At 36.0% G+C, this 25,187-nt stretch overlaps 2 protein-coding genes across 14 annotated transcripts in view; one reads left to right on the top strand and one right to left on the bottom strand.

The window, feature by feature from the left end:
* LOC125659022 (fibroblast growth factor receptor 4-like) overlaps positions 1-24,297 on the bottom strand; it is a 31,283-nt gene extending 6,986 nt beyond the window's left edge. For 3 of the 12 annotated variants that reach the window (XM_048890532.2, XM_048890531.2, XM_056150469.1), the window contains exons 1-10: positions 11,751-13,996; positions 10,699-10,835; positions 8,581-8,740; positions 7,317-7,444; positions 6,865-6,909; positions 3,712-3,872; positions 2,266-2,392; positions 1,269-1,456; positions 1,028-1,048; positions 139-274 (exon numbers count right to left, since the gene is read on the bottom strand). In XM_048890532.2, coding sequence (XP_048746489.2) covers positions 139-274; positions 1,028-1,048; positions 1,269-1,456; positions 2,266-2,392; positions 3,712-3,872; positions 6,865-6,909; positions 7,317-7,444; positions 8,581-8,740; positions 10,699-10,835; positions 11,751-11,866 — 1,219 coding nt within the window. In that variant the 5' untranslated portion in view covers positions 11,867-13,996. Of the gene's footprint in view, positions 1-138; positions 275-1,027; positions 1,049-1,268; positions 1,457-2,265; positions 2,393-3,711; positions 3,873-6,864; positions 6,910-7,316; positions 7,445-8,580; positions 8,741-10,698; positions 10,836-11,347; positions 11,731-11,750; positions 22,138-22,689; positions 23,109-24,217 lie in introns of those variants that run through there. The other 9 variants (XM_048890529.2, XM_056150468.1, XM_048890533.2 and 6 more) reach the window with 7 other exon arrangements.
* The window catches only part of LOC125660384 (cytosolic purine 5'-nucleotidase-like), a 72,204-nt gene continuing 71,284 nt past the window's right edge, over positions 24,268-25,187 (top strand). For both annotated transcript variants that reach the window (XM_048892195.2, XM_048892194.2), the window contains exon 1: positions 24,268-24,361. The gene's annotated coding sequence lies outside the window, so the exon portion shown is untranslated. The remainder of the gene's footprint in view (positions 24,362-25,187) is intronic.

Here is a 25,187-nt window from a genome sequence, read left to right as displayed (position 1 = left end):
GCAGGAAAAAATAGTGAAAGCCAGATAAATCAAAACAGACAACATATCTGGATATCTGTGAACTTTACATCCCCCCCCCCTCATTTTTTATCCTTTCTATGTTGTCTGTTCTATCATGGTCAAACAGAAGATATTCACCTTCAACGGTCAGCCAGGCACTCTGGTAGGCTCGCCCCATGGAGTTGGTCACTAAACAGGTGTACCAGCCAGCATCCTCGTAAGTCACGTTTCTGATGTACAAAATCTCAGGCCTGGTCAAGTTGAAGGAGGATTGCTACAAAGACAGAAAACACAATTCTCAAATCCTCATCCATTCATTTGCCAATGTAGTTATTTATTTATTTTTACTTTGTTCTTTAGAATGAAGATGATCAAGTTGCTTTGTCATGAAGAATTTATTCAAATTTGTTTTTGCTGCTGCTCCAAGAGACATACCGGACACGGACCTATCTACTTCACGAGATACTGTGACACTGAACATCAAATATATAGCATACAACGACAACAAAATCATGCACAGTCCTCAGCAATTTTTACAGCCGAGTTTTCGCTGTATGGGACATGCCTTTCATTTTAAAGATATATCTAACCACTTCTTTAGTTTTAGTCACGCATCTTCGCTGTTAAGAGGTTCTAAAATCTAATATCATGCTCTCAGCCAACTGAAGTTTCCCCTGCATCATAGTCTCTTGTAGTGGGGAAAACCCCTCTGTTAGAATGCATTCGTTATGTATACACGCCAAGAATTGACAATTAATAAAGTGAACAAGGAAAGCACTCTCAAGTTTGTAAATCTTTTTAAAAATTTAATTAAAAAAAAAAATTAAATGGGTGGATTCCATGCTTTAAGATTCTGAGGACACATCAAATCATGCTGAATGTAATCTGAAGTTTCTTATTATTGTACACCGAGAAAGGACATTTTTGATAAACACATCAACATAACATTGCCGTTACTCTAACGGGGCACGACCAAGAGATGCAACACAGGGCATGACCAGGAGATGCAACACATCTCATACGTTACCTTACTGCCTTGCTGTAAATTCTTGAAGGATAAACATGAACAACAAAGTTTACAAATTGTAATACAAGGAGTTGAAAATTCTCAATCTATTAAGTGTAGTCAAGTCTTTAAATAGATAAAGAGTGAGTCACATTTAATTGCCATAAAAAGACACAGCGTGGATTGTGCAGTAAAGAGAAAAAAAAAAGAGTATAGTGCTGAAAAATATAAAAATTCTCAGGGCACCGGTAATTAGACTTACCTGTATGATGTGGACGTAAGGCTCTTCATCCTCATTGGTGAAGGAGCCATTGACCTGGTAATGTTTCAGCCACTGGATGTGGGGTTGAAGGTCACTCATGACCACTATACATTCAAACTTTACATCGTCCCTGTAAGTCACGGTCTGGTTCACTGGTCCTTGGATCACAGGCTTTGTTAACACCCGATCTAAAATGTTTAATAGTCAACAATTTAAATTTTTGTAACACACACGAAAAATAAAATAAAAGAAGAAAGAGACATCAGGTCCCCCACCCCCCCTAAACAAATACAGTCCTGATAATAATTCTTTGTGAAAAGTAAACAAAGTCTGCATCCATTGGCACCATTCATAAAATTACAGCATTTTCTCTTTCATCTGTTGTGTTGATGACAATTATTAGACATTTTAGCAAACAAGAAATTGAAAGCTGTCAAGCATGGGGGCTGTTGATAACAGACGTAGCATTCTGCAGCAGTGTTTGTTAACCATCACACTCTGCAGTATTTAACAGCCTGAAGTATCAGCAAGGAGCACCAATGATAATCTCTAGGATTCTTCACTGGAAGTTATCTTAGAAGATAGGGGCTGTCTATTGAATACATGTTTATTTAATTCTTATCTTATTTCCTCTGTGAGTTTTATTAGATATTTTGACATCACTATTAGCCTCTTTTACCACACACTAATATTTTTTCAAAATCTCCTCACTAATTCGTTTTGTTAAGCATTTCGGAAACATTGATCTTCCAAATGTTTTCGTATTGTTCAGCCTAAAAATATCTTTTTTGTAATTGTTTATAGGGCTGATGCAGACTGTGATGAATCACTCGTCATCATTTGAGAAGAGCATATTGCTTAGATTATGACTGTAATAAAAGAGTGAATCAGAAATCCAAATATCACCAACTTCCTATTATTTCAGTGCAAAATGAAATTTCAGATGCCCGATTTCCCCAAAAGTTTCAGCAGGTGTATTTATATTATTTCTGCCTACCAATAACTTTGAGTTCGTATGTGTGGTTGATAGACCCGTGCTCATTCTGAGCCACACAGGTGTAATTTCCAGCATCTTTCTTCGTCAGAGATTCCACGGTCAAGGATGTCTTCTTTTTTACTTTATACTGAAAAAAAAAGTTGATAAAATGGTTAAATATTCATGAAAATATACACTTCATTTCCTTTAAATAGTGCTGGAGAAAAAAACCTCCAGAATAAAAACAGCCATGGTTCAAACACAGAAATATCTTGTTACAGGTATTTTAACAGTAACTGTTGATGGGGTATGAATTGTGCATGACATCCTACCCTCAAAGTGCAAACAAGTTTTTGACCTTTTCAATCTGAGGAGTGGGAATGTGTGACCACAAATGTGAAATCTTTTATCTTCAACCAGAGTATGCCTAGGCTTCTCAAGTGTAAATATACATAAATACTAGATTTTCCAGCCAAGAGCCAATCTAAAGGGGCATTATTTATTTTTTATTTTCCATGGTATCTGTTAATACTCTAAAAGCCAGTTCATTTGCATGAAGTTTGTTTTTTGTTGGACTTTTCTAACGGTCTGAATTTCTTGTGATTTCAATTTCTTTCTTGCACCTTACGATTTCGATTTCTTTCTTGCACCTTAACAGTGACTAAGTACATATACACATGTAATTTGAGTGGGTTTTTTCCCCCTATAAAAAATCAAAATATAATAAAATGCGGCTCATCTGGTACTTTCTAGCACCAGATTCCCGTGATTACAAAGAACGCTCCTCACAACAACAGCCCTTAATTTTGACAGATTTTTCATATCAGCAAGCCTTTTGGACTTGATTCGATTCACATCACTGAAATCGTTCAATTTCATAAAATTAGCCAATTTCATATCCTTCACTAAACCTCATCCCGAGTTCTGGAGCGAAAGATAAATCAGACCAATGAGCAAAGCCGGAAACATCCACAGATTTTTTGTTTTTTACAAGTTATTTTCTTGAAATCTTTGACCCAGCAGTGTTAAGAAGAAACAAAATAGATTAATTATGAGGTAACAAGTGCACCCCATGATGGGGATAATCCCCTCCCGTCTGAAAGAGATTACAAATTGTGATGTAAACCAGGTGCCACCACTTCTATTTTCATTGCTAATGACAGGCATAATGGGCATTACACAATTGTTTAGTAGGCCATGTTGGTCCCCAACATAAGAGGCTGTAAATTTATCATTGACTTGGGACATTTTCTTAATTCTATCACATTCTTCATTAATCCCTGCCTGGTCTATTCCTGTATAGTTTCGCCATCTCAAAAAAAAAAAAAAAAAAAAAAGATGGAAGGAAGTTTAAATATTTCTGTAAATTTTTTTTGGTGTTAGGGAGGGGGATGACATCACAAATGAAATTATTGTCTTAAAATTATCATATCAGTTGGACAAGGGTACCACAAAGATTACACTTACCTTAGCACCGATGACGCTCGCGTCGATACGTCGTCCACTGACGTACCATGTGACATTGGGCTCCGGATTGCCACAGACATTGCATTTAAAGTCAACAGGTGCTTGAGAAGGCCTGGCTATCCATTCATTTAGATCACTTTTGTCCTTGAATTGTGGTGGGCCTGAAATTATGTAAAAAAATAAAATAAAAATATAAGCATGAAAAAAGTTCCAAAGTAATATGATTGTCTTTTATGTGGAATAAAATGTTTAAAATTCTGACACTGAATTTCCAAACAAGTTTTCCTTCACATGCAATGGTGGTATATGACAATTTTATCTTTGAAGTGGTAATGAGCTATAGAATTAATGCTAATATGAAAAATTAATTAGAAGCATCAAACTGAATACAATTTGACGAAAATGACAAATACATAAATTTAATGGTTTTGTGATGTCACTTTAAGATGTATAATTATACAACACGCACAGAAAAAACCCTTTATTGTTTCGGAGAATTACTTCTGTAAATATCCATTGCAATAATTGCTGTGCAAAGTCAATGTAGCGGTAGGGACAAGGTATGAAGTTCAACGCACAAACAATGAGGTGCATCAATGTGTTCATGAGAAGAAATAGTCTATATCTATTGTCATCTGAAAACGCTTACAGAATGCAAGATGAGGAAAATAATGTAAAGCATATAAACATGGTATATTTAAATAAACAGGTAACAGACATACATCATGTCATATTGAGTGCATTTAGCGGGAATACATCTGAACAAATTATTTTTCCATTCAGTGTGAAAATATAATGCATACAAAAATATCTGATCATTTTAAGGTTTTTATTCTTCTTCTCAGCTATAAAAACTGAAGAATGCATATGAAAATTAAGAAAAACAAGATTATCCATTTTGTGAAAGCTAAGCAAACATAAAATTTAAAAGCTTAGTCCTGTTTCCCATTCTCTTGAAAAGACCTCTTAAAAGTTTTTAGCATATGCTCTATATAAAACGAGGAGCTTCCTCTCTCACTGTCATTTCAAATTTGATGGGTTGGCAGCTTACGAGACTTGATATAAAAAACAGTCCCCTTTTTAATAAAAACTTGAAGAAAATGGTGCTCATTTTCATACCGGTCAGGGTCAAGACATGAATTAAAACCCATCACACAAGGATTTTTTTGGTGGAGGTTAAAAGAAAGCGATTCCCAACAGCTGTTTTTGATCGGGAGCTTACTGTGTTAGACTTGGGTCTGGACATTATTAGGACAGAGAGCTCAATAACGAGCTGACAGAAGTAAACCTGACCGTTTTGTGCTAGTGTGGCAGAACCATTAGCAGTGGACCATGAGAGTCAGCCTCCACAACTCTCCTCTGATGATCTACCCCCCTCAGGTGGCCATGCTTTCAAGAAGTCTTCCTCTCCATGTTATTGAGCAACCCTCAAAGCTTTTAACAGCCTGACTGTACACCACTGTTTAGAGGATAGATGACAATACCACAAGTCCAGCACTCTTGTAATGGAGCTGTTCTTTTGTTCTGGATACTCATACTCAGAATGGCCGTGTTACTGCCCTACTCATACTCAGAATGGCCGTGTTACTGCCCCGATAATGCACATCCCAGTCCCCTTCACTGACCGGGATCAGAAATAACACCACTACTTTTCCCGCCTTTTGAAATCTCAGGTTTATTATCCTCCAGTGAGGGGCTTTGTTAGTGTGTCCATTGGTGATAAGAGCCATATTACCTTGACACAATTCTTTCTGTCAACATATGGGGTGTAATCCGGGAGAAAGTTGTCAGAGTATATGCTTGTGAAAAGAGGATATGAATTTTTAAAGATACTATTACTACTTTCACAACTTTTCGAAGATTAATAGAAGCTTTACAAAGCTTTTAAAAATATTGAATAGAGTAATATTTTTTCTTTGATTTAACTGGTTTGTTTTTTCTTCAAAGGATGCAATTTTCTTATAGCTTATGACACGTGAACAAACAATGAATTACAATATTGAGGTTTTTTCTTTTGGCAGGACACAGCAAGCCAGCGTTTCACACTATGGGGGTGTGCTTAAACCGAACGAGTGGCACACTACATCTAGGTGTTGTCCAAGTCAGAAAAAAGTTTACTTTTGTGTGCAAAGAAAAAGAGCCAGTAATTTAGAAAAACAAAAGCATTCCTTCCTTATAACAATCACTCAACGAGGGAACTATTGCAAGTATGTAGCAAATTTAGGTAAGGTTTCCAAAGACTTGCAAATTTTTTGAGATTTGACAAAAATGAAAACCACATGTCATGATTTTCCTCTTTAAGACTCGGAAATCAATTTGAACTAAGAAGTACAGCATAGTTTACAACCAATCCTTAACTATAAAGTGTCAGCACACAGGAAGCGGAGCTCGCACACCCAGCCTCATCATTTAACGTAACTACACAAAAAACGTATATAACTGTCCACCTGATTCACATTTATAACGTTTTGACATTTTATGATTTCATCTGAAATTAAGTTTGTGCAACATCTTGAAAAGATCAAGCACATTTCTAAGTTCCGAGAGTTTGAAGAAGAAAAAAAAAACCTCATTCTCAACTTGTACAAATCTTGGAAGAAAAAAACCCCAAACCCAAAACAAGATTTAATAAATTTAAGTATTCACTAAATTAAAAGAAGTCAAAATTTCGAAGCAATACGATGCAAACCATTTTGATCCTGTGAAGCTGAGAACAATACTGTCCTCCCTGAGACGAAAACTAGCTTCACCCACTACCGAGACTATTGTTGTCAAGTTTTACTGCCATTTAGTGTCAACACTTGAACTTTTCTTCAACCTTTGAGACTATTCAGAATCCTGAGCCACTTTATTCACCAGGCCAATTCTGCCCATATCAATCTCCCACACCAAATTCTCATCAAATCTGATGGGTATGTACATTAACTTAATGTGTCCAAAATAAAAATTCAAAAGTGGGAAAGAGGAAGAAAAAAAAGAAGATATATTAGATATCAATGTTAGACGCAAAATGTCATTACTTTTAATAACGGTATGATGGCTAGTTTAGATTTAAATGAATTAAATACCTCCTCTAAAAGGGTGGCTCTAGTTGCCCTATCAAAAAAAAAAAAGGGGGGGGGGGTGTGTGTGTCTAATAAAGTGTTTTCTTACCAGTGGTCTTGCAATCAACACTGTTAGATTCCAAACTTTTCTTTTCTGTAAAACAGAACAAAACATGCACTTATTAACATCAGTGTTGTCTTACTGTTTCGTAAACAGTGCTCTATTAACTAAACAGGACATATTAGGCAATTCTTCCTTGTCAACTTATCAATATTGTGAATACATCTTGGATACAAAAAAATACTATATTTATAATAGTAGCCTGTAATGATACTAAGAAAATCACGCACAATTACCACCGATTACAGGTGTGATTTTCATAGCATCCATCTGAAGTGATCACAGTTGATTGCTCTATCTAATGGAGTGGAAAATTAACAACTAGTCGATCAGTAACCACTCTCCTTGAACAACTTCTTTCCATTATTAGTCATTTGAATAATCACCACTGGGAATAATTTCCCTGATAAACCCCTGAACTGGAGATTATAAGTACATACCATTTTTGACAGTGAGTGAGTAGTTTTTCCACACCTCCCCATACTGGTTCTGTTTGTGACAGGAATACAGCCCGCTGTCCTGTTCTCGAGGTTGAACTATCAGCAGGGAATTACGGTTTATTCTCAGTCTGCAAAAAAAAAAATATCAGAAAAAAATCAGTATAAGACACCTCAATATTCACAGGAACAAGACATCTACATAAATATGTATTACCGGAATTCCCTAAACAGGGATTGTGATGTAGTCCAACATAGACAAACAGGAAATATATGAGCCAGGGATTTTAAAATGTCCCAATATGTCTGCTAACCCACCCCCACCCCCCAAGCCTGGTACTATACACATCAAGAAGTCAGCTAACCTGGACAAAGCCTGGTACTATACACATCAAGAAGTCAGCTAACCTGGACAAAGCCTGGTACTATAAACAACAAGAAGTCAGCTAACCTGGACAAAGCCTGGTACTATATACACATCAAGAAGTCAGCTAACCTGGACAAAGCCTGGTACTATGTACACATCAAGAAGTCAGCTAACCTGGACAAAGCCTGGTACTATGTACACATCAAGGATAATGTCACTTGTAGTTGCTAAAATTCTATCAACAAAAATTGAGCAAGGGACCCCCCCCCCTTGAACAACAAACCACCAACCACTAGTTTATCAATAGAAACCTTGATACGAAGTGTGAAGAAATGAATAAAATCTAGATCTGTGTGTTTGTTCATTTAAGATGAGTTCGAGGTCTACCTAATGAGCTTTGCTCATCACTGCCATAAATATATTTGTATTCAAATGGTAATGGGTTTTTTTTCTAAGAGAAAAATTGTCTCTCTCATTTTGTATGAAACAATCACATCTTCTCAAGTCCCCCCCCCCCCCCCCCCCCCCCCGAGTTATGAAAACCTCCTTTATTTATTACATAGAAATACTATGTCCCTTCCCAAATGAATAAATATGTGCTAGAAACAATGAGATCTTCCTATAGCAAGTTCACACACAAGTTAATAACTTCTTATCAGTGATTTAAAGGTGGTTGGAAACATCTATTTTTTTCTTATATGGGGTGAATATATCCATTCTTTATATGTCCATTGAATATAATAATACATTTAAGGTGTTTTTCTGCAATTGTCAGAAAAGCTGGAGAAGTTTTAGATAATAGCTTATGACCAATCAGAGGTGACACTCTCTAAACTGTGTATGACGCTTTAGACTAGAGGAATTCAATCTTTATATTTGTTGCGTGTTTTTGATATTAACCTTTTATCATTTCGTGGTTTGATCTTTTCTCCATCCTTGTACCAGGTAGTGAATGGTCGAGGATCACCGGAAACTTTACATCGCAGTCTTAACTTAGAGCCCTCGTTCACTTTGATGGACTCCAACGGTAGGTCATCCTCTGGTTTCAATAGAGGGGCTTCTGCAAGACAAACATTAGAAATCAGAATTAATAGTATTTCAAAATTTAAAAAAAATTCAATTCAAATTCATCTAAGTACAGAATCTCTGTATTTTAGCAGTTTAAACATGTTCTCTTTTTTATTTCGGCAGTTTGATGTACACACATTTGATCTCTCTCTAAATTGCACATCTGTACCACAAGGTGAACTTTCTTTCACATTCCAACAATTTCAACAGGAAAAAGTTGTGAGAAAAGTTATATCATATAAACTAAACCCCCGATAAGTTTACCAAAGAAAAAAAAAAAGAAGTAAAAAAGCAAGACCACGTTCTGTCGCTAGTCTCTCTGGTAATTACATTAATTATTCACGGCACACATTACCAGTCAGCTATTTTATGGATATTGCGTGTACATAGTACGACTAACTAAAATATCAGCCACAGCTTCACACTTTTAAAACTTTTAGGTTTTACGCTGTACTCTAAAAATCTAATCTAAATTTCGGTCTTTGTAATTAAATCTGCGTTCTTGAGATTTAAATGAAGATGCACCTGGTTCTCTGCAATTTTACACAGATCCGTTTTTTTTTCTTTTTTTGTTTTACTACAGATTTGTTCTTTCTTAGTAAGCCACCTCAAAAATGTGGTCTTTAGCTCTGCAGCGGTACAACAGATGAAGTTGATGAGGTTTTAAACTGTATTTTCCATGCCGTGCATTCCAGACTAATAAAAGAGGCATATTGGGGATGCCTGCCCTGAGGACCTGCACCCCGCTAAAATCCACAGCTCCACTCGCCATGGGAGGATTGAGCCATTACAAAGCGATCAACCTCAAACCTCTTTGTCATCCTGATCAATTCTTATCACTCAATGGAAAAAGCGCATTCCATCAGTGTCAAGACAGAGTGTACCAAAGAAATGCACATTCCTGGGGTCACCCGAAACCTCTGTCAAATTTCAGGTAATGCACCCTTCTGTCTACCGGACAGTCCCGTAAATACAGGGGGTAGTCATCCCCAATTATCTCCACTGTTATGTAATTTGAGTTAGGAAATTTCCCCATCTTGACAGGAAACAAGGCTTTAAATAACTTTAATCAAAAAAGAAACTGATTTGAAATTGAAGACATTTAGATTCCTCCATGAGAATGTCTGCAATGGCTTAATGAAGATGAAAGCAATAAAACATTGGATTGAGTTAGTAATGTAGGGGAAAAAGAAGCTAGTTTATAAAAGATAAGGAGGGGGTTTAATTTTGAGAGTATCCCACGCTATAGGGCCATTAAGGACAATAAATAGGCGTGGAAAACGCTGACCATAGGCTGGGAAAAATCTACCACAGAGACACCTTAGATATAACCTCAAATCTGCTTTTAAGTAAGGACAAAAATCTCAGTTAAATCAATAATAAAAAAACCCCAAAAAACAACCAAGTATCATTTGAATTAACAAAGCCAAGAAAAAAAAAAAGGGAGAAAGATTAGGGATTACATCAGTTATAAATCTGTATGCGGGTGGTAATGGGATCATTTCCACTGCAAACGACATCTAGACATTACTGCGTGCACCTATTCTTTGCACTATTTTCAGCATCTAATTTCTGCGAACAGTCTTTAACTACGCTCATAGGAAATTATAGGGAAGTGATCAGTTACCAGCTATGAAAGAGAACTTGCTAACAATCTCAGTTTGATTGCTATCTTCCTTTGTGAGTTGCACCAGCATTATCGACAAGGAGATCTGATATATATCAAGCCTATTAGATTCAAGGGCTGTAGAAATTTACTACAGTCTATAATTTGCCACATATTTCATTAATTATCTAATCTGCTTTTTTTCATTACATTTCTGTGAGAAATGGGACAATTTCTAATTCAGTATAATGATTCAATTTTCCAGCAGCAACACCTCTAATAAATGAAGGGTTTATTTTCTTCATGAAGAATAATTAAAGGAAAAAATGAATAAAACCACTTACTGCCTGTAGTTGGTGTAGTTGTCGAGGCCAATGTGAAACCATAATTCAGAGCAATAATAAATACGAGAGTCACTGTCCGAATAAGGCCCATTTCTTGAAGGGAAACTGTCCCTACATCACTCTCTCCAAGTGGTAATCTGAAATAAAGAAGAAAAAACCTTATTAAATACCATTCAGAAATTATTTCTTTTTAAAAATTAAAAGCCATTGTTATAAAAATTCATTACAGTACACAAAGCATGACCTTAACACAGGACGTTGACCACTCTATGTTACACTACTTAACCTATTACGATTTCCCTTTATATTGCATGTTAATGCAGACCTACATGTAGTTCTCCTGAATGTGGCCGTTTTGAAATGGTCAATTTCTGCCGTGCTGGCTGTATCGGTTATCTACCTTTGAACTGCTCCTGCACGGTAGTTTACACCAAGGTGTGAAATTTAACATTAGTATATCAGGATCCTTTAAGAGTACTTATATATATATATTAGAGCCCCCTAATAATTTAGCTAATTATTTCGCATGACATTGATTTATATCCCGCATAGCAAAAACTTGCCACCACCAACGGCCGCCGATGAATTTTCATTTATAATACAATTTAGTTCGCAATGTTGATCAAAATGACGAATTAATTATCCTTACATTTTCCTGTTGAATTTCAGGGTCCCTGGACTTGCGCTTTTAGAAGCAGCTCTAAGCTCTCTCAAACTGACCTGTTGAACTTCAGATCCCGGGTTAACAGCGGGTGATACGACGAAAAGAATTTACTACGAGCTTCAGTTAATCATCCCGATTTATTATTATTTAGAAATGAAATACAACAGCTTACACTTAGATTTTCACAAGAGTCGTACAATGTGTGAAATAAAATAAAAGCACACCGCAGATCTCCGCGTTTCTTTTGAAGATTAACGCCCGATTACCCGATTAAAATTGTTGATCATCTAATCTTTCTTTCTTTTACTCCACAGACAGGTCGTCTACAGAATCACTGGTCGCTACTCTTTAAACTCAAGGAAACCACAAAAAAATTGTCTCTTCCTACCTGACCAGTTCCCTTATATATTTTTTTCCAAACGAATTCGTCGTCACCTTTAATTGCAGGTGACGCGATACCCGGTGGCTACTTCGGAGAAAAACTTCACACTCATAGAATGGCATAGCCTGTAACCGTTATGTAATTATCTACATTGTCCGCAGCGATAAGTGGGCATCAATCAAAGTATTCTGGTGACATGTACTTCCTGCCAAACGTTTAAAAAAAAAAAAACCGCCAACCACCTCATTTTTACTAACTTTCATCAAGACTTTTTCCTGAATTCCTCACAAACGCATAGTTAATCGAAAGCAGCGTGCACAGCTGGGCCCACAAGTTGTGATTTAAAAGTTTTAAAACTTATCAACGATCAAAACTTAAATGAATCAATTATTGCAAATTCATAGAACGGAGATACATGGTTTCTACATGTATACCATCTCTTTATACAGCTTACCTTCAAAATTGGCGACTTCTTAAAAACTTTTTAAATTTTTTTTATTTAAAAAATCCAGTTAGAAACCATCACTTTTAATCCGTATGAATATAAACAGACTGTTGATTAAGATTGAAGCAGAGTAATTCCCACAATTGAAAAAAAATTCATAACAAAATCCAAAAGCTGTCGGTCCGTCTCGAACATCAACATAAACTCTTGTGAGATTGTAAGCACGCTGATCCTAGTCTGCTGTTCAGGCGTGTCACGTGACCCCATTCAAAAAATTGGAGATGGTTAGTCGCGTGTGCAATAAAAAACGAGAAGAAAAATTCACATAACTCTATTGAACGAGATTTTTTTTTTCTTTGGTAAGTGCTTAAGTATACCTATAAAATCAACAGTACTAACACACACCGCTCTAGCGGTACTATGTTTTAAGACAACAGGTACATCGTTTACGATGGGCGACCTTTCACATGTAAATCACGAATTCAATGTCAAGGCACTGCAATTACTATCTTTACTGACTCAAAACATGTCATATTATTAATATTTTGTCAAAAGTTTATGTAAATGTCGCAAATTTGTGGACATGGCGTGCATCACCAAAGACTGATTAAATATACATTATTGACATAGAGATACATTAATGTAGTAAGAAATCAGTTCACATGACCGAGAAAAAATAATCGTAAAGTCTTTAAATTTTTTGCTTTCTGTTCCATCTCCCTGGTCGTCCAGTTGTTTTTGATATTCTCTCCATGCAGTCGAAGTTTCCCACTCCCTCTCGTACTGGGGTACCTACACATTGACGATCCATACCAATATTTGTTGCTCGTTACTACCGTGTCCAGCTTTCCACATTTCTCTTGACCTTCTGCACTTTGCTGCTTCATTACACAATGATAACCGCCACATGTTACAAGTTCTGCTACATCTCTACGGTTATCCTCCTCTCGTTGTTGTTTTTTATTGTTGTTTATTGATTTGTGTCGTGTCCTTTCTCCCCTTGGTTACTTTCAGTATTGTACTCACTATTAGTCATTTTAGTTTGCAGTCGTACTTTGTATAAAACTCTGCGCATTTGATGCTTTGCATTATCAAATGCACAAACATTTTACACACTTGTTGAATTACCTTGACCATATATATATTGTCAATTTCCAGAACGCTGTCGATTTGCTTATTATGGTAAAATGTCAAAGTCATTTTCTGTCAAAAGGTTAAAACAAATATCATATACACAGCTACAGTCCCTGTGAAGACAAAATAATGGAAGAACTACGTTTTATATATATTTCTACCGCAGTTACTGCAAAGATCAAAGGAATACCGCGGTCATTATTCTGCGATATTCTTTTGTACGTAATTGATACACATCTCACTTACAATTCGTGTTTTGCTAATAAAACAAGTCGATTACTGATCATTCAATTTTATAATCATAAAAATTAATCAATATATATGCATAGAAAAACAAATTTATAAATGACTGAAGAACAATTGTCTGCATTCCGAGATGGGGGCTGACTGTTTGCTAAACGACAATTCAACTGCGATCAGTGAACTTGTACCCCCCCCCCCCCCCTTCAACACTTGTTCACTCTATGGAGCTACTTCATCACGAGCTGACAATTGACCGAGACACGGGACCTCCGCCATCAGCCGAAATACTTCTTGATTTTTCACCCTCAAAGCCGGACGTTTGGCAAAGGAACAGTCACCGCCTGTTAAACGTCTTGGGCTGGACGTGGCGCCGGATCGGGAATCGAACCCAGGACCTTGCGAAGCGAACGCTCCAACCACTAGGATAAAACTGTGAGAAACGATTTCTAGGCCATGATTCATGCTTGAATTTCTTTAAAAGTAAAAAAAAAAAAAAAGAAAAAGAAAAAAAAAAAAAAAAAGAAAAAAAAAAAGAAAAAAGGAAATCTCTCGTTTTAAATAAAACTGACTTGATTTTTGTATTGAAAGAGAATCTGAAATTTGTCTGTCATTAGTGAAATCAGAAAAAAACAAATGATCGGTGGGTGGGCATCGAACACTTGTAAACATCTGCAATTAAAAATATGAAAACAGATACAGTACACCTGCGCAGTAAGAAAAACGGATCTTAAAACAACAAGTCTGGCTAGTCTAACCAATTTCTCCTTAACCTATTTTGAAGAATTTGCTTGGTTCCCTTTTGAAATTGAATTCCCATCCTGCAGTCTTCCCGACTTTGTGATTAATCCTCAACTCTTTTCTGTGTAAAGACGCGTTGACAATAATAACAGGGGGCTCGGGGTCCTCTCCCATTCTAAGTGTCTGTACTTCCTGATTTGTCTCAATACTTTATGTAAATTTAAGGATCTGAAACCCTCTGGCAGGAGAACCTTTCCTGTGTGTAAATAGAAAACAAGGTGTTCTTCAACCATCCCGAGAGAGACGCGTCGATTTTCTGGAACTTCCTCAGAGAGCAAACATCCTTCCTCCCTCCAGGGCATGTCATGCCCCCCTCTCCACTGAAAATCAGGCCCAACAAAAGCCAAGGAAACAGATGTATAACATATACCTCGAGCCCTGGAGCAGCAAAACTCAGTCCGTATCACTTAAGAGCCAAGTCACACTTTTTCCACTATAAATTCCTTATTATAAAGAAAAACTTAGATCAAAATTGAGTTAGCCATGATCCCCAGAGCCTCGCTTCATATCATATTATATATTGCTTTCTTTACCAAAGTTTTCATGACCAAAAAAGAATAGAAAGGGTGTGTGTGTGTGTGTGTGTCACATTTATGTATTGCTTGCATATTATTAAATACCATGAATATGGTTTGTTTTACGTCCCGTCGAGAAATTTTTCACTCATATCGAGACGTCACTAACTATGGCAAGTACCACAAATTTAGACCTATGCTTAGCGCTCAGGCCAATAGTAATATTCCCAACGCCTGTCGCGACACGGGGATCTGTTTTCAAGGTCATGTCCGAGAATCCCGTGATTCTCACTTCTAAATGCCGAGCGTTGAAATAAAGCGCTGAAAGTACATACGCATGAAACAACGACTGCATGCGCCGAGATAGATGCGCATAATCTTAGACTGTGCTCTTTCTTATGTCGCTAATTACTTGAATTTCCAGCAGACATGAAGATAAATGACTGGCAGGCCAATGTCACTCACCCCCTATGACATCTAGGCCTTGGGTCATGCTAGCTGTATCAGCTCTTCACACCTGACCAGGTGAGGAGAACTAATGATCCCGTGGTCAGAAACACAATCAAACCCTGATGCTAAATATACAACGGCTTCTAAACATTGAAGCAGAAAATTAACAATATTTGGCATTATTCTTTAAAAGGCAAAAGATATATCTCCCCCAAAAAATCCTTTTCCCCCCCTTCTAAATGTCGGTGTTCCTGACACGGTAATTCTTTTGGTCCGTTTATACAAAAGAAAAGCCGATACTTGTGTATTATGGAAAATAGATCGAAATGCATCAGTGGAAATACTAAAAAGACTTGATTTTAACCCTGTGGTTATTTTTACAAATGCCCAACACAATGCAGACGCTGCCATATTATTAGGATGCCCAGTGAAGTAATACTAAAGATTTTAAAATCCTCAACTTTAATTTGGAAATTTTAAAACTTGTGCGAGAAAATCCAATTTCCTAATGTTTTGAAATGATAGTCTACTTTACGTAGGGACGATACTGTTTTCCTTGTCAAATCGGAAAGGTCAACTGAGCAAACTATTATTACTATGATGTAACTTGTTATTTTTAAATTAACAGGACGCCAAAATTGTCAGCATGATTGGTGGAAATGAAGCAAATATATTTAAATGGTATCAATTGAAGGATGGAAAATATATATTTTTTACAATAGTGGATGGAAGGATTGGGGGGGGGGGGGGGGGGGGGGGGGGTTAATTTCATTACAACAGAAGTAAGATCATGTCCATAAAGCCACACATTATACAATAATCAGCAGCAGACATCTCTCTACAGCTCTGTATCAAAACAAACAGTAAAAGATCAAGGGGGTCAGAGGGATTAGCACTGGAAGTAATCTGTAATTAATCTTGAGTAAGAAATAATGAGTTCCAGCCAGTGACTGGAGTGGCCAGTATGGATGTCAATGCAATTACTGATGTTATCCTCTTCACAAACACCAAGGACATGGACTCCCTGAAAAGAAAAAAACCATTGCCTTTTGATGAACTTGTTCAGTTGTCCAGTGGGGTGGATCCATGTGTTTGGACATTGTCCACTACATTCTCTGCATTCACAGTCAGTATCATATCAACAATGAGGAGACTGCACATCCCTCTAGATTTTCCCAAACTGTTATGCAGTGCCTAAAAGTGCAAACAATTAATTTTAAAATCAAATTTTTTTTCTCCAGCTAAAAATTTGGAATTCCGAACTCGGAGGCATTCAAACCTCCCTGTAAACAACACAGGTTGCTGTTGGAGGATAATTAGATCACATTTCTGTAATTTCTGCCCATGGAGTGTAAGCTGGGGGAGGTCTTTGGAGCCCTGTGTAGATGTAAAGTAGACATAAAAGAGGAACCAGCAGGACAAAAAAAGACACCTATCTGATAAACTGTACAGAGAATGCTCCACAGAGGTTACACCAAGTTAACTTAATCCTGATCACAAAAGATAACCACCCACAAAAATGCAACTAATATGTAAAATTTTGTAATTGTGAGCATTACATAACACAATTAGTTGACACTGTACAAGTGATGGGATTCCATGAGTCATTGCATTGCATGTTCAGTTAGAGTACTACAAGAAACAGAATTCAAACACACAATTCTATATCTAACTACAACAAATAATGCAATTCATTCATCCCCCCCCCTTCCACGCTATTGTTAACTGCTACAATATCCTTATCCTGTCTCTGCATTTACAAAATTTTAAGATAATTCAAATCTTTTGACATGTCTTGTTGATTAAACAATATTGACACCCTTTCTATTTCATAGTTTGGGTAATGTGAAAAATAAATAGCCTGATGGCATTACAAAAGCAAATAGCGGCCACCCCATTTCCTAATCTGATTGCGGGTGCACCGGGTCTGGAGTACTGACAGACAAACAAATGCCTAAGTATAACCCCCGTCACCTATAACGGCACAGAATGAAATATAAGATTCATTCCACTACCTGGAAGATATTTTCTTTTTGAATTAAGTACCTGGCAACTGATTTAAAAGCCTTGGAATAATTTAAATAAGGCTCCGTAGAGGGAATATTGTGGAAGAAGAATTGAATATCTTCTGCACCCAACAGAACTGTGTACATCATTACACATTCATTACAATTTCAAATGTTTCATTGAGAGTTAGTTGTTTTTTGGTGAAAATAAAGTTGTCTGTTTGAATAGGATAAAGAGCTCATCCATTGTATAACAGGCAAAGAAAATCGCCCCCCTAACAAACAGATAATTTAGACCATAACAAAAAATTCCAAATAAGAGGAATATTACGTTGCTGTAATTACCATCCTAGGTTTAACTCCGACAACAGAATCATTTTACCATGTAGAATTTAATGGGGCCTTAATCAGTCGAGCACAGGTACGAATTGGGGGGAAATGGGCCTTTGTTAAAAAAGCGAGGAAATCAGTTATACTAGTCATCTGACCTACAATCACTACTGGGGTTTTAGGCTTTGTTTGCCCACTCTGTTTACATGGGTATTCAGATAACTCCAAAATGGGATTGTCCTCCAAATCCTGGGGTTTTTCATCAGAGGATCAATACCCAAATTGTACCTGCATACCTCTTCAACCACAATTTCATATTTGACTTGGTTTGCTCCGTTTAGCTGGCTCATATCTGACCGAGTGTGGAAGAGCTACCTTTAGTCTACAGATATACATGCTTAATGGACTGTAACATTTATAAATATTTCTCATAAACTGCATTAAAAATGAGTTTTCCATTTTTCCCCCTCTCAGGCTCTCTCATATAATGTTTTTCTAACTGAAAATGCCAAAAAAAAAAAATTCTACTTCTTGTGTCACATTGAAAGAATTTACAATGTTTCATGAAAAGGACTCCCCTCCCCAAATAAATCAAAAAGTCAATTCTAACATGGAGATCATGTCCTACACAAACTTTGAACTTTGGGCCTTACATGGAGATAAGAAAGACTGCACCTGAAAAATGCAAGTCTGATTGTGGCCAATCATTTCTAAAGAAATCTGCATATTCAGTTTGCATAAGGTTTTTTTTTGACCCTGTTTACAAATGCCTAACATCACAAGGAATCCCATTTCTAAACTGTTACCTAACAGGTGCTTAGATATTGGCCAATAGATTTAAAACCTCCATTTTTGTGTATTTTATTCTTATCTCACTTTACAATCTTTAGAAACCACTGAAACTCAAAACACATAATGAGTGCAGACACTGAGACACCAAAATTTTGACATAAATTCAATTTCGAATACCATCTTTACTTTACTATCAGAAAAAGAAGAATAGAAATATTCAAACAATTTAAAGGGGCATTAGCTGTGAAAGTGATGGCAACCATTTTTTCGTCAAAATCTCTCAGTGGCATAGGAATGTATATCAATGACTGATAAAACATTTATTTTGTACAAAAACAAGACAAACATGATAAAATTACGTCAGATACGCTTTTAGTGTAAAGAATTATATTTAAGGAAGAATTATTGTCTTGCAAGACAATAATTATTTGATCACCAAAATTACATATTCATGTGCCTGCTTTGAGGTTAAAAAGGGTTTGAAATAAATGAATACTGATGTAAGTACTGAAATGTAGAGCAATCTTCATTGAATTCAATTTTTGGTGACATAACAACATCTAATGCCCCTTTAATTAAGTAATTAAGATTATCATTAGGACCCAGTAGCACGAAGATGAGATAAGTTTAACTGACAGTTAACGTCCAGTTAATGCTATATACATGCAAGAGTTAACAGGAAGTTTACTGTCTGTTCAAGTTAACTAACCCTCGCACAACTGGTTCCTGATCTATATATGTACAAAAGTTACCAGTTTATGCTGACCTCAGCAATTTACCATCAGAAGGGCCAAAGTCCTGTGCATCAGTCAAATCACCTGAAATAAAAATCAATCTTAGGGATAAAAATTTCATAAAATACGACAACACCTTACAATGAAATACGGAGAATGAAAACACCAGACTAAGGAAAACTACACATGGAATATATCATAATTAAATATTTCAAATCAATGAATTTGATTAGGGTGTTTGACGATCCCTTCCTTTAGTTATGTTTTTCTACAATACTGTAGCCATATTGTTAAAATGTGATTTCTGCTGGAACCAACACACATCAGTGAAATGTACAAGTCTATTGTCACCCAATTCTGCTGAAGTTTCACATCTCTTGGTGATGATCATATTTTGATGACTTGTTAAAAAGAATTTGAGGGAATGCCAGAGGGGAGGGTGGAAGGAAATGAATGGCTTATACTACGAAAAACCATAAGATAAACCAAGTCCTACTCTCCCAAGTTCAAAGCACATTTCCTACAGAAAGAGTTTAAAACTAAGAAAATGAAAAAGTAAACAGTTTACTTTAGGGTTTGCTAGGTTTACAGTATGGCCAGGCTTTTGGCACTTGCCTGCAGCATTTCTTAAGTTCTGCCAGAAATGGTTGCCAGCACTACAGCACCAACACTCCTAATCTGAGAGCACCTGTCCTTACACTCAACAACACACTGCAATAAGAAGGAAATTCTGTGTAATGTAATTCTAAATTTTCATAATTTCAAATAACACACACACAACCAATAGAAAAGACTATACATATTTAAAGATGTTATGGCATTTTTAATCATAATGAAAAATCTCTTTGACAATTTGTAAATTTCCCCCTTAAATTTCCAATTACTGAGTCCCAAGCTTGTGACTGTGAACTTTGAGCCAAGATACTGTGTAAAAGTAGGTTAATAAGAATGGTCACAAGATGAACATATGGTAACCATAATAATGAAAATCTTAAAATGGAATGACTATGGAGCAGAAGAGGGAATAAAATAAACAGAATAAAATTCTATCCAGGATCAGCCGTATCAGTCCCATTACAAACATGTGCCATCAGATCGTAACATTCAGAATTCCGGATCCCAATATTCCAAAACATCAGCAGAACCAGAGATGAATACAAACAGTGCATTAAAGTCGGCAAACCCAGCTGAAAACACTTGTGTTTCATGAAAATGGATAGAAATGCTAAAAAATATGTCACTTGAGAAATCACGAGTATAAAGTTTATCAAACAAAATAGACAAAAAATGCCAGAGAGGAAATTCAGTCTGATAAGAACAAACCGAAATCCATTGTAAAAGGAGATCGAATAAAGACTGAAGAATGACACCAGGGCAAAGCACAATCTGAAATGAAGGAGACTTTGTAATCAGGAAAGAGGGTCGGCTTTAGATTGTATTAAAGGATCTGTCAGAAATAATGACCATGAAGAGTGGCAAGTCTGCAAAAATGAAGAGAAAGAAAATACAAAAGTGAAAATCTTGTACACACTTCAGTTTATAAATCACTTGAACGTCTTAATCACAGAGGAAAAGAGCTGTTCTCAAAATGCTTTAGGAACAACTGTTTCCAACTACCGGAGGAGAAAAAGAATTTGTTATATTTTTATGTACATTCTAGAAGCAAATTCATGTCATAAATTAAAGCACTAGTTCATTCAACTCCAATTATAAATATCTGAACCCCTTCTCACTATATAAAGTACACCACCATCTCTCAAACCTGTACTCACAGGACAATGTTCAAGTACACTGAACCCCTCTATCTCACCAATGTTCAGTAATCAACCAAAAAGTTGAGAAAAATAATCAAATTGAACCACAGACCAGGTAGTTTATGTTTTCATTATAATTCAATATTTTAATTTCCCCAACTCTGGACTCAAAAGTCAAGAGTTCACAAAATGTGATTTTTAAAAATGTTTGTAATTCAATATTAAGATGTGGCCATGCTGGTAAGAAAAAGCATGGCCAGTATATTTCCTGAAAGTAGCTATAATATATTCACGACTTGTAACTTAGCATTTTCCAGTCTCTTGAGATATGATATAAATGAGTTTTACTACGCATACTCCTCTCTCTGGCCTGAATGTCATGGCTTTTATCAGCGTCATATACAGATTCTTGTATATTACTATTTCATAAATAGTAGTTTTAGAACAAGAGGTAGATTGATCAAGATTTTTTAAGTACTGTAGATCACTTATATTTTGCAAGGATACAATGAAGTATTTTTTTTTCACGAGACATGACTTTCGTAAATCATTATTTATTCCCCAAGTCTTCTATATCTTAAAAATTTATTTGCGAGATCTAAACTTTTGCAAACAAGTGGTCTTGCAAAATTACTTGTAAATAATATGTTCTCACAAATAAAATATGATTAAAACAATTTCGATTCAGTCTCTTATGACCCTCCCTTATTCAGGGATTTAAGCTCTTGAATCGTCACAATGTAATACGTGTTTGTGTATTTAAATGGTTCTGAAGAAAAAATTCATTTGACCCCCTACATAATGCACGTCATACCTCACTTATTTCCCCTTCAGCTCAGGCAAGCTAAATCCAAAATTTTCGCATTCAGTGTCTTACCTTCCTACCAATATGTGCAACCTTTTACGATCTTCTCCCCGACAACAAATCCCCCACTGCCTGTAACATTGCATGCAATATAATTTACATTGATAAAACCAATACTTTTTTATGCTAAGTAAGAATAAATTCTCAGAACAACTTCAGTAATACAAACTGCGTCACCAGAGAAATCGGCAAGGAGTCCGAAATCCAGACTTTGTCTCCCTTTGTCTGTAGTCAAAACCCTTACATCACAAAGTCACATTCACGAGATCTTCTCCGTGTAGGCAATGATGGTTCAAAAGGCTAGACTGTCACTATATACTAAATTCCCTAAAAATGACAATATCAAATTTATATCTAGTTTTATATAATTTTCAAAACACCTGAATTTACATATTGATATATGTAAATTATACTTATCAAGTGTTTACTACTGTAAATTCACTCATTATCCAGGAGTCCGATTTTCGTTACTTTCAATTTAAGGACATATATATGTATATATAAATATATATATATATACTGTGTATCGTATATAAATATATATACTGTGTATCATACTCATGATTTTTTGTCAACCATGAAATTGAATGAATTATGATCCAATTATAAATGAACATTTGATCCACCTGATGAAATAAAGATTCCCGAAATTTCATCCAAATATGTGTGATGTTGATGATCTTTTTCTATACATCTGAAATACTTATTTTGATGACTTAATCAGGCTGCCCTGGTATATTTTCTATGCAGATTTTGAGACGTAAGAGAAAGATGCTAATAGACCCTACTAGACAAGCAATATAGCACAGTTACTGGCAGGTGTTCCAGCATTTAAAATTCTCCGAGTTAGGTTTAATACCTGCTCTTAGCTACACTTACCTGGCTCAGGTGTGATGGTGTCATCAGAATATCTCTCTATGTTATTCCCGAATTAATACTCAATCTCTCTCTAGTCTGAAAGGTTGAGGAAAAAATACTACACATCTCAATAACCATTGATGCAAGATTTTCCTTTTTCACATCCATTCTAAAATTCATATACAGTGTCCAAAAACTGTCGACAAGTGATCTACCCAAAGATGTGTATATACTTTTAAAAGTTTTATCTATATCAAGTTCATACATGCAGATTTCAACATATTCAGTTGGACAGCATTATAATAGATCATAACAGGTAGACAACATAAAGAGACCGGGTACTAGGTGTGGTACTTTATTTATCTCACGGAATAGGAAATGCTTTCCTTTGTAGGTTTAATAAAACTGTAAACTGTTAGATAGAGAGTGTGTACATATTGCTGGATAGAGTCTCAGCTCTGTCATGATTGTCTACTGCATAGATGGCTGCCATTGGTAAAATGAAGTGCCATCAGGAAAGAGAGTTAGAGAGGGTCCAATTTGCGTAATTGAAAAGGACAAGAAATTATTTCGCTTTTTATATCACAAAAGATCTGCCCTTTTTATTCACTCTGTGATATTTTCTCCCTCTTTGATATTTTCTTGGATATATATGCATGCTTATTCCTAAAAATAAAATATTTATGCCATTTAGTTTTACATACTCCAGAGAAATAAATGACAAATTCTTTTGATTTGTTACTTTTCTTGGGAGAATTTATATCTTACTTCAAAAAACCTCTTAAAATTTGTGTCATTATATTAATTTCACCTCATTAAAAATGACCAAAAAAATTAAATTAATTTAACATGACTACATAGGAGAACTATTTTATTTTCAAGTGCTATAAAATCCAGGAGTTTTGCACCCTGCCCCTCCCCCCAGCAGGGATCTGCCCTGGACCCACTGGGGGGCTTTCAGGCAGCCCCCTGCCTCATGAAGTTGCACCCTCAATCGGAACATCACTTGGCCTATTCCGAAGAAGGCCGAGTGATGTTCCGATTGGTTGGTGCAACTTAACTTCAATTTCCTGGATACATCCCTGTATTTGAGAAATGGCTCAAACTGACTTTGCAACAAAACCATGTGTAATCAAAGAAAACATGAAGCTATCAGTATTATTGTTCACAAAATTATGAATACAACTTCGCATACATTGGTAGTATAGGCCTATAATTTTTCCAAACTCACTACGCACGTGCACGCCATAATCTTCACTAGATTTACATCATTATCACCCCTTCCACTATATACACAAATAAATCGGTACAGCCCCGCATAATGAAATATTTATATTGCATCTCTCTATTCTTATAACTAATACTAGCCTATACTACGAGTACAATTTTTATTTCATAAATAGATCTACAGGCAGATTCTTTATTTAAATGCGTAATTACATGGTATGACACATATTTCATTTTTGCCATTCCAAGGCATACACAATTTACTTGGTACATCAAGTAAATTGTATTTGTTGATGAATGTATGAAACCTATGAAGAATTACATGATCGACAAATCTTTGATGTCAAGTCTTTCTCTTGGTCGAAATCTTGGCGCCACATTCAGTTGCTTCCGGAACATACACTCTTCAGTTCGAGGAGGTGTAATCGGTAGCGATCCGATTGTTTCCTCGTTGACTATTTTAAGTGTAAGTTGTTTTGCAAGTTCTCTTCTACTTTTTTATCCGCTGCATTTAATTTATAGCATTACTGATACATTGTGCTTCCTAAGGGTGTACGATTTTGAAATATTTCGGATGCGTATTATGTTACATAAATGCTTTTATAATTGATTATAAACGAGAATGTAGAGGAAATTCGACATGTATATGTTTTATGTTTAAACAGTGCACGGTCCAATGCAGACTTGCAAAAAGAAATACTGATAGAATAATATTTGTGCAATAAATAAATGTTACATGCGTACATATGCCACAAAACGGCCTTTCCGTGTAAAAGTCGAGTGCATCATTCTGAAACATGATTAGTCAATGAATAGGTAAACTGACATGGAATGTTCAACATATTCAGGTGTTTAATTAGAAATCACTGCCTGATATGAAAGCCACATGCACTTGTTATTAAACTTGATGTCAGTCATGTGAGAACCAGGAAAAAGTTTAAGTATGTGTATTTGTTACCCATTATTCACGACTAAATTCAAGATACCAGATATTTCATTATCCAGTTGTGTCCTGTGGAAGCATACAGTTAATTTCACATTAGTTTAACGAAAACAAGCATCAAATGAATCATGCTTTGTGAGGAACAGTGATTTTTTTCTTTTCATTGCTTCTCCTTGTGTATTGTTGTTTCATTATCTTTTGAGGTGGTTGCCATGGTTGACTCTGGTTGATACCTGTAATGATGTATATCTCACCATTTTCCTATTTTTTTTGGTCTGGGATAAACCTTAGGATCGTCAGTGGATTATGGCCCCTGTGTCCCCTTATGCATTGTAACAGTCTGATTAAA

Source organism: Ostrea edulis, chromosome 9, assembly GCF_947568905.1.
Source record: "Ostrea edulis chromosome 9, xbOstEdul1.1, whole genome shotgun sequence".
Lineage (NCBI taxonomy): Eukaryota > Metazoa > Mollusca > Bivalvia > Ostreida > Ostreidae > Ostrea > Ostrea edulis.
Note: the sequence above shows the minus strand (reverse complement) of the source record. Positions and strands in the feature narration are given on the sequence as shown.